General features: G+C 48.2%; 1 protein-coding gene across 1 annotated transcript in view; it reads left to right on the top strand.

The window, feature by feature from the left end:
• LOC115079620 (talin-1-like) overlaps positions 1-14,728 on the top strand; it is a 480,705-nt gene that overhangs the window by 320,347 nt on the left and 145,630 nt on the right. Inside the window, 3 exon segments of the mRNA XM_029583330.1 lie at positions 3,192-3,362; positions 8,424-8,573; positions 8,863-8,964. Coding sequence (XP_029439190.1) covers positions 3,192-3,362; positions 8,424-8,573; positions 8,863-8,964 — 423 coding nt within the window.

A 14,728-nucleotide genomic window follows, 5' to 3' on the forward strand; every position in this document is an offset into this window, starting at 1 on the left:
AGACATAGGGTAACGGGGAGAAAGGTTTGGAATGGTAATGTGTGCCTGGAAGAGCAGTGTAAAAGCTGGAGTAATGGCAGGACAGCGTATGCATGAGGGTACAGACATAGGGTAACGGGGGAGAAAGGTTTGGAATGGTAATGTGTGCCTGGAAGAGCAGTGTAAAAGCTGGAGTAATGGCAGGACAGCGTATGCATGAGGGTACAGACATAGGGTAACGGGGGAGAAAGGTTTGGAATGGTAATGTGTGCCTGGAAGAGCAGTGTAAAAGCTGGAGTAATGGCAGGACAGGAGTAAGGAGTTATAGTTGTACTGGGATGGAGGGAAGAGTATGGGTTCTGTCAAGATTGGAGAAAATGTGTGAAGGTGGATGTAGGATAACTTCTGGATTGGTTGGTGCTGTATTTGAATTACATGCATAGTCAGCTCAGCAAAAAAGTGTCTTTTATTGCCCTTCAGTTACAGGAAAATATAAAAATGAGGCCTATGCAACGCAGAGTAAATAGCCCAAGTATTGTGTGTGAGGGGGGCATGGCCCTGCTTCAGTATTTATGTGATGGGGCAAGAGGGAGGATGCAGTGGTGCTTGGTGTCTGATTGGATGTTGCATTTGGAAATGCGCGAGGGCTGATTGTGCTGGAATAGAGGGGGCTGTAGCCAGAGTGGGCTATGCTCATGACTGGAGTATTGTGCTGCTGAAAGATTTGGAGGAGCGCATACAGAACTAGGAAAGAGAGAGAGAAGGAAGGCCAAATCATGAAAGGGACGGAGAGAGGCTGAACAGATTAGGGCTGTTCCTCTTGGAGAAGAGGTGGCTGACAGGGGACCACAACAGGGGCTACAAAATTGAGTGGGGTGAAGCAAGTGAATAGGGAGCACTTATTTACCCTTTCAAATAGTTTTAGGACTAGGGGACACTCCGGGACACCTACTAATAGCAAATTTAAGATAGGATTTTCCTGCCAGCACACAGTAAACCGTGGAACCGTGTTGCCAGTGGATATGAGCAAGGTTAGAAGGTATAACTCAGTTTAAAAAAGGCTTGGACAAGTCCTCGAGCAATTATTAGCCAGAAAGATTTGGGTGTGTCCACCTCTTATTTCTGAGAATTAGCAGCGTGAAATAATCTCCCATTAGGTCTCTTGGTACTTTCTAATGACCTGCATTAGCCACCGTCTGACCCAGAATGGTGCTACTTGTGCTTTTTATTTTATATTTAGGTGGCTGAGCCAAACAATTGAATCAGGATTTGCAAAGTGTAATCCTGTGATATTTATTTATTTATTTATAGGCTTTTTTTATACCGACTTTCGTAAGGCACATCATGTCGGTTTACATTGAACTGAAAGGAGGAAAATACAATCTAATAGTAGGAGGTGGGGGAAACTGGGTACATAGGTAATAGAACAGAGAGAAGCAAAGAAAGTAACTGTAGACAACTATGTACATCTTATGTACATATCTCCTTCCTATCTGTTATAATATGTTCACACGGCCACAGTTGTCTTACTTTTCCATCGGTTCATCACGGATTTGATAGGTTGTCATCTTTGTACATATAGGATGGTATTGACATGCATGTTAATTATTTTATTGTATTATGGTTTCTGTGTATAATGTCTGTAAGCCATCTTGATTGTTTTCAGCAAGACAGGGTATAAATACTATAAGTAAGTAAGGATCGGCCACTCTGGTAGATTATTTGATTTAGAGATGCGTACAGGTGAACTCCATTCACTTTTCCAAGCTTCATTAGGGTTGGTGTTGCATTCTTGAGTGTATTAATGAAGAGTAATTTCTAAGTTTCTGGGAGTGTACTCATGGAGAGTCATTTCTAGGATACTGGGAGTGTATTCATGGAGAGTCATTTCTAGGTTACTGGGAGTGTATTCATGGAGAGTAATTTCTAGGAATCTGGGAGTGTATTCATGGAGAGTAATTTCTAGGAATCTGGGAGTGTACTCATGGAGAGTCATTTCTAGGATATTGGGAGTGTATTCATGGAAAGTCATTTCTAGGATACTGGGAGCGTACTAATGGGGAGTCCTTTCTCGGATACTGGGAGTTTATTCATGGGGAGTCCTTTCTAGGATATTGGGAGTGTACTAATGGGGAGTCCTTTCTCGGATACTGGGAGTTTATTCATGGGGAGTCATTTCTAGGCTACTGGGAGTGTATTCATGGAGAGTCATTTCTAGGTTACTGGGAGTGTACTCATGGGGAGTCATTTCTAGGTTACTGGGAGTGTATTCATGGAGAGTAATTTCTAGGATACTGGGAGTGTATTCATGGAAAGTCATTTCTAGGTTACTGGAAGTGTATTCATGGAGAGTAATTTCTAGGATACTGGGAGTATTTTCATGGGGGTCATTTCTAGGTTACTGGGAGTGTATTCATGGAGAATCATTTCTAGGATACTGGGAGTGTACTCATGGGGAGTCATTTCTAGGATACTGGGAGTGTACTCATGGGGAGTCATTTCTAGGATACTGGGAGCGTACTCATGGGGAGTCATTTCTAGGATACTGGGAGTGTATTCATAGGGAGTCCTTTCTAGGATACTGGGAGTGTACTCATGGAGAGTCATTTCTAGGCTACTGGGAGTGTACTAATGGAGAGTAATTTCTAGGATACTGGGAGTGTACTAATAGGGAGTCCTTTCTAGGATACTGGGAGTGTATTCATGGAGAGTCATTTCTAGGATACTGGGAGTGTATTCATGGAGAGTCATTTCTAGGATACTGGGAGTGTACTCATGGGGAGTCATTTCTAGGATACTGGGAGTGTACTCATGGAGAGTCATTTCTAGGCTACTGGGATTGTACTAATGGAGAGTAATTTCTAGGATACTGGGAGTGTACTAATAGGGAGTCCTTTCTAGGATACTGGGAGTGTATTCATGGAGAGTCATTTCTAGGATACTGGGAGTGTATTCATGGAGAGTCATTTCTAGGATACTGGGAGTGTACTAATAGGGAGTCCTTTCTCGGACTGGGCCAGTTTGTACCTACAGTTTGTTACTGGGCCATCAGATAAATTGCTGAGTTCACCACAGAAAGCTCTAGACAAATGCAGTCCTCAGCCTGATGTTAGAGATTTGACACATCCTCGTTCAAGTCTCCCCTTTGCTGGCAATGATGCTTAAGGCTGTAGGTAGAGTCTTCCATTTCTCCTTTCTCCCCCTCTGTACAGGTATCACAGATGGCGCAGTACTTTGAACCTCTTATTATGGCAGCTATTGGTGCTGCCTCCAAGACCATCAATCACCAGCAGCAGATGAATCTTCTGGACCAGATTAAGACACTTGCAGAGTCTGCCCTGCAGATGCTCTACACCGCCAAAGAGGCTGGAGGGAACCCCAAGGTACGAGTGGGGGATATTAGGAATCTCTTTATGGAGTGGGATTGTGAGAGGAATAACAGCAACCAGCTGTCAACCTGTGTGCCAAGGCAAAGACCCTGCCGAACCACGATCACAGCTGCATTGGGTCAAAGGTTTCCCCTTAGCACGATCCTCACTCTTCCTCCCAATATGATTCTCCCCACCTCCCGCCTGGTGCAGCTCGGAAGTAAAATGTTTGGCAGCCAGACCCCAGCTCACCAGCCTGCAGAGTGAAATGCATCTGCAGCATTTCAGCCGGCAGTCACTGCAAGCATTTTTAAAATGTGCAGGTTGACTGCTGGATAAATCTTGCACCAATAGCATGGCCTCTCAGCTTGCAAGTTTTAGAAATACTTGCAATGACTGCTGGCTGAGATGCTGTACGTGTGCTTCACTCTGCTGACTGTTGGCATGGAGTTTGCCTACCACCTCTGGCCAGATGTTTATTTCTGGGGTGGGAGTGGAGTTATAGTCACTGTCACAGCACAGCAAGTTAATAAAGTAATGACGGCAGAAAAAGACCACATGGTCTATGCAGTCTGCCCAACGAGCTTCTTATGGTAATCACTGCCTCTCTGTACAAGTTACCCTCCTGTTTCTGTTAAGGGTAGTAATATTTACAATCAAAACCACACAGCTGTCAAACCCATAACATAATTACTGCTAGCAACAATTTTATGGGGTGAGTAGCTGCCTTAATAATTCATACAGTGCTGCTTAAACCTGCTTGATTTCCCTGTGCTATTTCCCTAATGTCTGCATGTCAGTACCCCGGGCCGTAAAGTCGGGGACCAGCGTTGGCTGTTGCCTGAATCCAATTCCCCTCCATCCCCCGTGCAGAGGATCATGCATTCCTCTTCATGCATGCAGACCAATCCGATGAGTGGGTTATGCTCAGCAACCAAAAGAAGAGTTGAACAGGTTTGCTGCTGTCTCCCCTTCCACGCCTCCGTGCCAGTTTCCTCTGCCTCCAGCAGGTGGTGGGCAAGCATCCCGTGCTGTGGGCTGAGGCCTGGACAGAGCTAAGCAAATCTGATAGAGGGAACAGTCTGATACTCCCTCCTTTGGTTGAGCTTAGTCCTGGGTCAAGTTTGAGCCAAACTTAGGAAGTTCCCAGCGTGAAAGACGTATTCTCTTTCCTTCGGTTGAGCATTGCCGGAAGAATGAGGTTTCCAGCTCTCACTCTGTTCTGATTTTAGGTTTAGGTTTGCTTCCCTTCCCCCTTGCACCCCTGCCTTGGATTCACTTCATTAAAAAAAAAAAAAAGGCAAAGTATTTGTTTTAGTTCGTCTGAGCAATAAAGTTAAAAAAAAAGGGGGGGGGGAGGTAGCTGGGGCACAGAGCAGGAGAGGGCCCGCCGACTTTGCAGGGCCACGTATGGGGCTCTTCAAGAGCCTGAATGGCTGAATATTTACTAAATATCCTTGCCTCGGGCGGCTTTTGGCAGGAAAATGGCCTCTTCAGCAAAGCATGGGAAGAGGTCTGCGGTATTAAGAAGCTGCATGGAGGGAGTACAGATAAGCTCTGGGGATCCCATTAGGGAGGTCATCTCAGCCGGAGTCCAACTGCTACCTTAGGAGTGAGAGGGAGAGAGAACCTCCCTCTTACTCTCGTTGAGCAAGGGTTCAGCAGATAAGCACATGGTAAAGTTTCAGGGCTGGGTCCCTCTCCTCTGCTCGCTTCCTGTGTAGCCTGGACATTACTTTCCAAGGAGTTTTTAAGGTGCCTGAAGAGTTCATCCCCTGAGTCCACCCCAGGATTTTCTTCCCCCTTAGATGCAGGAGACGGACACAAAAGATCCAAAAAGAGGAAAACAGGGTGGAGGAGGAGGTTTCTTTCTGGAACTAATGATTCCTGGGTGGGATTTAGAGGTGCAAGGGACGATGACAGTGAAGAAGTGGATGAGGAAGAATTGCTTCCAGGAGAGAGGAATGTTGGCTATGCTCAGTCTCTTCCATAAGGAAGGACGTTCCTCTTTGATTCAAGGTTTCTCTTGTGAACTCTGAATAGAGAATGAAAAGGAGGTGGAGGCAGCTTCTTCCACAGAGGACCCAATTATGGTCAGTAACAGGATACCCTGTAAAACCTTTCCAATATACCAGGTATTTCAGGAATTGGTTGATTGGCTGATTCAATTTCAAAGATCTATTTGACAAAACTTCCTTTCAAGAGTAATCTTTTGTTAGGAGATAATCTAGAAAAGGTGGTCAAGACATGGGGAAAATAAAAGGTCTCGAAATTACTGGAGGACAGGCCTAAAAGGTCTCTCCATGTGGCTTCCGCCCATGGTAGTTTAGGGACGTTAGGAGGAGTAGAAAGGGATGCTCCTAGAGCTCTGATGTCACATCCTTTTGATAGATTTCAGTCCTTTTGGTTGCCAAAGACAAGTGGAAAAGAAGGGTCCTTGGGTTGCAGCGAGTCCTTTTCGTAGTTCTCAGTCTCATTCAAGGGATAAGCAGTCACCTATCAAATGTTTATCAGAGTTGAGTGCATATTTATTTTTTTATTTTGAAATGTATATGCAGCCTATACGTAGCCCTAGAGAGGGAGGCCATACAAGTGATTCTAGAAGTGGCAGAACCAATTCTGGTCTCAATGGGCACAAGGTCAGTATTCCATACATTTCATGGGAAAGCTTTAGGCTGCTCGGGGAGCTGGAGGCTGCATTGGATAATGTTCCCCTCCACAATCACATGGCTTCTGTTCCTCTGCAGCAGGCCCGGCCACATGGAGACATGACCATAATAATTTTCTGCAATACTGATGTCGCGTTTATTCTATATTATGTTCTTGGTCTAAATTTTAATAGTAGGTAGAATTTTTATTCTCAATTGTATTTTATTATTATTTGTACTTTATTTGGATTGTATTACCTTTTATCATGAGCACTTATTTAATTGACACAGTAGTTTAAATGAATACTGTTTGTTTGAAATTTTAAATTGTGTGTGTTTGCTGTAAACCGCCTAGACGGCCAGACCCTGACCAACTCGGGGTATATAAAAACTTTTTAAATAAAAATAAAAAAATAAGTAAAGATGGCGCCGTCAGTGGTCTCCCAGTGCAGGAAAGCTTGTCAGGCCAGCAGCCTGGCTCAGGGACAGCTGACTGCAACGACACTATGCCATGATTCATTTCTAGAAGGGAAAGGCCCTCCGAGGGAAACGAGGCTGGAAGGAGAGCCACAGGTTCTCAAGGAGCCTGAACAACTTGTCACACAAGAAAAGGGCTCCAGCTCGGAAGGTGATGGACTCCCCCCACCCCCCGTTGTCTCCGTCAATCCTGTTGGGGGAGGAGGGAGATGCAAGCTCTGGGCCAGGCCAGATAGGGTAGAGGGTGACGTGGAGTTTTCCTCAGAATTTGGCCTTTTTAACCAGGAAAAGCACTTCTGTTAACTGTCTCGTCCCGCTGCAAAGAGGCCAAGGGGCTCCTTGGCCAGGGGGTATGGGGACCTCCTTTGCCGGCTGGGCTGGACTTGGACCATCCTGAGGGGCCTGGCAGCTCAGATGATTCGGACCTGGATGACCCGAAAGATGGTCTTGGGGTGGATCAGGATGACCCAGCAAATCTCAAGGTGGGTGTCGATCAGGCTGATCTGGAAGAGGTCCCGATATTGGAGGGAGATGACCCGCGGGTGGTTTGTCTGTTCCATAAGGAGGAGTTGAGGCCCCTTACTTTCGATGTTCTGAAGGGACTGGGTATTAAGATGGTCCAAGAGGAACCTGACAAGAGATGGATCTGGTGAAAAGCCTCTGACAGCGGATTCCATTGTGCTAACAGAGCTCTCTGTAATGGTCTCATATGCGCAAAGGCCCAGGGAACCAACTTGAGAGTGGAGGCCATGGATCCCAGAACCTGTAAAAACTCCCAGGCACCGCGCACTCGCAACATCAGCAAACAGCGAACTTGCGCTTGTAACTTGTACGCTCTCTCCACCATCAGGAATACCTAGCCCACGTTTGTGTCGAAGCAAGCTCCCAAATACTCAAGAGTCTGTGAGGGATTAAGATGGCTTTTCGGGCAATTAACCACCCAGCCTAGAGATTGCAGGAGCTGAACCACCTTCTGGACTGCTGTGTGACAACTGGCCTCCGACTTTGCCCTTATTTTATTTTTTTATTTTTATTTATTTTTATTATTATTTTTAATATACCGACATTTGATCTGAGATCTCACACCGGTTTACATTCAGGTACTGTAGGTATTTCCCTATCCCCAGAGGGCTTACAATCTAAGTTTTGTACCTGAGGCAATGGAGGGTAAAGTGACTTGCACAAGGTCACAAGGAGCGACAGCAGGGCTCGAATCCTTGTCTCCTGGTTTGTAGCCCACTGCTCTAACCACTAGGCTATTCCTGTATATAGAGATCTGGTTGGGTCATGTTGTCTGTATTATATGTACTGTATGTCACCTGTACATAGGGATCTGGTTGAGTCATGCTGGCTGTATTACATGTAGTGCTCTATGTCACCTGTACATAGTGATCTGGTTGAGTCATGCTGTCTGTATTACATCTAGTGCTGTATGTCACCTGTACATATTGATCTGGTTGAGTCATGCTGTCTGTATTATGTGTAGTGCTGCATGTCACCTGTACATAGTGATCTGGTTGAGTCATACTGGCTGTATTACATCTAGTGCTGTATGTCACTTGTACATATTGATCTGGTTGAGTCATGCTGTCTGTATTATGTGTAGTGCTGCATGTCACCTGTACATAGTCATCTGTTTCTCATGCTGGCTGTATTACATGTAGTGTATTTCACCTGTACATAGTCATCTGTTTCTCATGCTGGCTGTATTACATGTCACCTGTACATAGTGATCTAGTTGAGTCACATTGCCTGTATTACATGTAGTGTATGTCACCTGTTCATAATTATCTAGTTGAGTCATGCTGTCTGAATTACACATGTATGTTGTGATCTGATTGGTAAGGTTATTTATCCACCTTGTTGCAGTATATAACAGTACAGTAAGTTTCAGTCCTCTCTGTGCTTTTCTGGACGTTGTCTCTGACTTACTGTATGGTTTATCATATAGCTGGCCGCCCACACCCAAGAAGCTCTGGATGAATCGGCACAGATGATGAAGGAGGCTGTGGAGGACCTGACAGCCACTCTAAACGAGGCAGCCAGTGCTGCAGGCGTAGTTGGGGGAATGGTAGACTCCATCACTCAAGCAATCAACAAGGTGAGAAGTAGTCACTGGGCAAGAAATACAGGGACCTCAACTTCTGATATATAGCAGGTGAGAAAGTTACAGGTATTGCAGTCTCTCATTCTCAAAGGTCACCATGGAGGGAAACAAGAGCCCCAGCATCTCCTCAGCAGGCACTCTGTAAGAGCAATGCACGAGTCATGGTATGGGGCCATGCAAATGCACAGCAGCAACGACAAAGCCCTTACCCTTGAATTCACTGATCATGTGTGACCTGATCATGTTTTGTTTCATGATTCTTTAACCTGCTTTCTTCATGCAGCTGGATGAGGGGCCAGTTGGTGAACCAGAGGGAACATTTGTTGATTACCAGACCACTATGGTGAAGACGGCTAAGGCTATTGCTGTAACTGTTCAGGAGATGGTAAGTAGCATAGAATTCCCCTGACATTACTTGCTCTTCAGATCCTTAAGTCCTGCAGACCCAAAACTTTTGCCTATAGATCTGATCACTGAGCTCCTCTGGACGTTAGTCTGGGAGACTCCACCACACCTCAGAAATCCTTCATTGAACTCTTTAGAATGTAAGAAATGTCATGCTGAGTCGGAAAAATGATCCATTGGACTCTTTAGAATGTAAGAAATGTCATGCCGAGTCAGAAAAATGATCCATTGGACTCTTTAGAATGTAAGAAATGTCATGCTGAGTCGGAAAAATGATCCATTGGACTCTTTAGAATGTAAGAAATGTCATGCCGAGTCGGAAAAATGATCCATTGGACTCTTTAGAATGTAAGAAATGTCATGCCGAGTCGGAAAAATGATCCATTGGACTCCTTAGAATGTAAGAAATGTCATGCAGAGTCGGAAAAATGATCCATTTCACTCAACATCTTGTTTCCGATAGTGGCCAATACAGGCAGATCCTTTTCATATTCCTCATTTCATAAGGAAGCAGTGGAGACACCCAAGTCTATCTGATTAATAATTATTTATGGACCTGACCTTGAAACTTGTCCATACCTTTTATAAACTCAGCTGTACCACTAGGCCTTGTCACATTCTCCGGAGAGAAGTTCCATAGCTTAATTGAGTTTTGACTGATAAAAGACTTTCTTAAATTTGTTTTCCTAGCGTGTAGCAGATGGACTCCGGACCAATGGGTATAGTGTACTCCTGTTAGCAGTTGGAGATGGATCAGATTTCAATCTGACGTCAGCCCCTAGTACATATACCCCTGCAGGAAGTGCAGCTCCTCAGTATTTTCCGTCTCCAAAGCAGTTAGGGACTATCTGCAGGCTCTCAGAGCGTTAGAACAAGAATCAAGGAGAACCAAATTTAAGAAGAAAAGAATTTACTGAAGAAGAGCCCCGCTCTCCTGCGGTGATACCCTCGGGTCCCTCCCCCAGTTGAGATTCCCAAGGTGATTTCCGTGGTCCCTCTGAGGTGAGAGCCTCGGTCCGGTGGCCGATTCGCGGCAGGGACCTAGCCTCCGAATCCTCGGGCTCGGCGTAGAGGCAGCCTCGGTCCGGCAACCAAATCGCAGCGAGGACTTAGCCCCCGATCTCGGGCGCGGCTGAGAGGCAGCGGGTGCACCCCTCGAGTGCTGCAGTGAAGGTAGTTGCCCTCCCCCCCGCAGCTGGAGACCGCCTGGGGCGAAACCGGGAAGCACCGAAGACAAGGTAAGGTGTAAATCTTCTACTTGAACCGGTCTCCGAGGATCGAGGAGGAGCACAGGTCATCGATCGGAACCAGTGCCACCGAGTTGATCCGCCCTAGCAGGGCTAGGCCCCGGCTGTTTCCAGGGTCTGCCCACGTGGAGACCCTCCGAGGAGGTCGCCATATTGCCTGCATGCTCGCCGTCGCCATCTTGGCCCTGTTCGCCGCACCGCTCGCCATCCGAGCTGAGCGCACAAATGGAGCTAAGTGCACAAATTTACATGTGCGCACAAGCTTAGGCGCACATAAAACCTTACGTGCATAAGTCACGCGCACAGAACAGGGCGCATATCTACAGCTGGGCGCACATCTGCGCGCACATCTCTGTCGCACTGGAGCGCACAAGAGCTTACGCGCCCATAGACATGGCACCTCCAGAAACAGGAATAAAAGCTCAAGGCCTCTGCCCAGCATGCCAATTCAGAGCCGCTCAGAGCGAGGAAGCAGACGCCCTTTGAGCACATGGTGAGGAGGCCCTGAGAGACCCAGGTCAGGGCCAGTCCCACCTAGGACCCAGTGCTAGCTCCTCAGGGGGCACCCCAGACCTATCTTCTCTCACGGGCGCGGCTTCCGATATAGTGCACACAGCGGCCAGAGGAGTCTTGTCCACAGTGGCAGCCAGCAGACAGCTCTGGCTTCGAATCTGATCGGCTGACGCCTCCCCCAAAACGAGCCTCACGAGGACACCCGTCAAAGGATCCCTCTGGTTCGGCAGCGAACTAGAGAAACTGGCCAACAAATGGGGCGACTCCCCATTACCGCGCATGCTGGAGGACAAGACAAAGGGAAACCAGGGTCCTTTCCCCATGTCCACCAGGGGAAGAAGTTCACAGCGCTTCAACCCTCACATGAGTAACTATCAAGCGTCCCGCCCTATGGGCAGGAACCAGTCCTTCCGGAACAAGCACACAAGAGGGGAACCAGCTTGGGTACAGGCCCTGGCCGCACCCCACAATGAGAATCAGCCGACCCATCCAGGGGAAGTAGCCATAGGGGGGCAGATTAACCCTAGACTACCGCAGATGGGTCGAGATAACTTCGGACAAGTGGGTCCTAACCATCATCCGGACAAGTTCATGGAATCCCCCTGCCACGACCCCCGCAAGAGGGTGGCAGTGGAAGCTACACTGAACAGGCTTCTGGCCCTCGAGGCCATAACTCCGGTACCTACACGGGACAGGAATACTGGACATTATTCCATTTACTTCATCGTACCCAAGAAAGAGGGTACATTCTGGCCCATCCTGGACCTCAAGTCAGTCAACCGCCACCTAAGGATCCCCCGCTTCCGCATGGAAACCCTATGATCCGTCATTCGGGCAATACAACCAGGAGAGTTCCTCACATCCCTGGATCTGTCGGAGGCCTGCTTACACATCCCAATTCCTCAGGAACACCAACGTTCCCTACGCTTCAAGGTCCTGAATCGTCACTATCAGTTCCGGGCACTACCCTTCGGGTCAGCCACTACACCCCGGACATTCACCAAGGTGATAGTAGTGTTGGCGACAACACTCAGGAAGGAAGGAATCCTCCTTCAGCCCTACCTGGACGATTGGCTGATCAGGGCAAAGTCACCGGAGGAAAGCCATCAAGCAACCAGCAGAGTCATAACACTACTGGAAAGCCCAGGATGGGTGATCAACACCCCTACAGCCCTCACAGTTGCTGGAATACCTAGGAGTCCGATTCGATACCAAGGTCAGCCTGACCCCCACGAGGAGATCAAAGCTGCGGAACCGGCTTCACACCTTACCGAGCATCCCTTGTCCCACAGCATGGGTTTACAAGGCCTCGGGCTGATGGCGTCCACGCTGGAAGTGGTGCCATGGGCTCTAGCCCACATGAGACCCCTACAACGCTCACTTCTATCACGGCGGAGTCCACGATCCCAGAACTACACCGTATGTCTACCACTTCCGGGCAGATTCCGGACCCAGCTACAGTGGTGGCTGCAGAACGGCCACACGAGCCGGGAATCAAGACTATCCTCCCCAACCTGGACCCTGCTCACCACAGAGGCCAGTTTACACGGGTGGGGGAGCACACTGCGAAGAGTTAACCGCCCAAGGGCAGTAGAACGCAGAAGAAGCGGGATGGAACATCAACCGCCTAGAAGCGCGGGCAGTTAGATTAGCCTGCCTGCGGTTCGCCCACACATTCCGAGACAAAGCGGTCAGAATGATGTCTGACAACGCCACGATGGTGGCCCACATCAACCGACAGGGTGGAACCAGAAGCCAACAGGTGTTCCTAGAAATAGACCTCTGATGGCATGAGCGGAAGCAATTCTCCAGGAGATCCCCGCCGTCTACATCGCCGGGAAAGAAAACATCACGGCAGACTCCCTCAGCAGGGAAAGTCTAAACCCAGGAGAATGGACGCTGTCGTCCACAGCCTTAAAGATGATAGTGAATCGGTGGGAGTCCCCAGACATGGACCTTCTAGCAAGCAGGTCCAACGCTCAAATACCACATACTTCAGCCGCAGGCGGGATCTGCAGTCCCAGGGGATCGAGACCCTGGTACAGACCTGGCCACCGGGGACCCGGCTATACGCCTTCCCATCGGGGCCCTTGATGGGCGCAACCATTCACAAGATACAGCAACACAGGGGACTCGTTCTTCTGGTCGCCCCGGATTGGCCAAGAAGACCCTGGTACACAGACATGAGAAGACTCCGGGCAGGGAATTCATTACCCCTGCCCCCACACAGAGGCCTGCTCCAGCAAGGCCAGATTCTTCACGAGGACCCAGCTCAATTCTCTCTTACGGTCTGACCATTGAGAGGGCCCGCCTGAGAAAGAACGGATTCTCGGGGGCAGTAATAGATACGCTCCTCCGAGCACGCAAGTTTTCCACATCTCTAAAGTACAAGGTACAGGTGGCAGCATTGTTATGCTACGGCTCCAGGAGCGAGGGCGAAAGCACAGCCTCGCACCCACATTTTTCACCCTTTCCGAAAGGAGTCAAACACATTCGGCCACCCCTGAAGTGGCCAGTGCCTCTGTGGAACCTCAACCTTGTCTTGGAGTTCATAGCGGAACCCGCCTTCAGACCCCTCCGAGGCCTGTTCCTCTGTCTGTTACCTTAAAGACAGTGTTCTTGCTGGCTGTGTGCTCGGCCTGCCGCACCTAGGAACTACAAACCCTGTCCTGCAGTGAGCCGTTCTTCAGACTCACCCTGGGGTCCATCCATCTATGCACGTTCCCCTACTTCCTCCCCAAAGTGGTCTCACACTTCCAACTTAACCAAACCAGCTCACTTCCAACGATGGACGGCTTGAAGAATTCGGAAGAAACCTGTAGTCTACGCTGCCCCGCCATCGGCAGATTCCTATCCAGATACCTGGAAAGGTCGGAACCAGTACGAAAGACGGACCACCTTTTCGTCCTCCACAGCTGAAAGAGTCAAGGGGAAATGTCCTCGCGGGCAACCATTGCCCGCTGGATCAAGGAAGTCATCAAGGCGACCTACGTAGAAGCAGGAAAGCCACCACCTCTACAGGTCAAGGTCCATTCTACCAGAGCCCAGGCGGTGTCCTGGGCAGAAACTAGAATACTGTCACCTGCCGAGATCTGCAGGGCGACAACGTGGTCCTCCATCCATACCTTTTCCAGATTCTACCGTCTGGATGTACAGACTCAGGAGGACATGGTATTTGCAAGGGCAATCCTAAGTGGGCCATGGGCAGCCTCCCACCCGGTTCGGGAGTAGCTTTTATACATCCCATTGGTCCTGAGTCCATCTGCTACACGCTAGGAAATGGAGAAATTACTTACCTGATAATTTCGTTTTCCTTAGTGTAGACAGATGGACTCAGCATCCACCCTTGGCTGCCGTTTAGCATTGTTTTCAATGAAGTACGGGTAAGCCATGTTTTAACTTACATTTATTTATTTATTTAACAGTTTTTCTATACCGACATTAAAATACACATCATATCGGTTTACATTATATTAGCAGGTGGAAAGTACAATGAACGGGGAGTGGGAGTGGACAACCAGCAAAACAAGAATTAGAAAGGGCTCTAACTAAAAAACAAGAAGGGGGAGGGGTGTGTGATAAAGGGAGCTATTTACAGAGACTGGGGTGGAGGGAATGAGAGACAATTATTTACATAGCTGCAGGGTGAGAGATGTTTGTGGCATCCACCCTGCCAGGGGTCAACGCTTCCGGTTGAGTACACTGGCGGGTGCCAGCTATAGTCAACCAACCAGTTCAAGTTAATCAAGTTAAGTTTTAAACGTTATTAACAAGTTAATTAAGTTAACCATATGATGAAGTTAATCAATCAGTCAGTCACACATATACCCACAATGCTTTGCAAGGAAGAATACTGAGGAGCTGCACTTCCTGCAGGGGTATATGTACTAGGGACTGACATCAGATTGAAATCTGATCCGTCTCCAACTGCTAACAGGAGTACAGTATACCCATTGGTCCTGAGTCCATCTGTCTACACTAAGG

The sequence above is a fragment of the Rhinatrema bivittatum genome, chromosome 1, assembly GCF_901001135.1.
Source record: "Rhinatrema bivittatum chromosome 1, aRhiBiv1.1, whole genome shotgun sequence".
NCBI classification, from domain to species: domain Eukaryota; kingdom Metazoa; phylum Chordata; class Amphibia; order Gymnophiona; family Rhinatrematidae; genus Rhinatrema; species Rhinatrema bivittatum.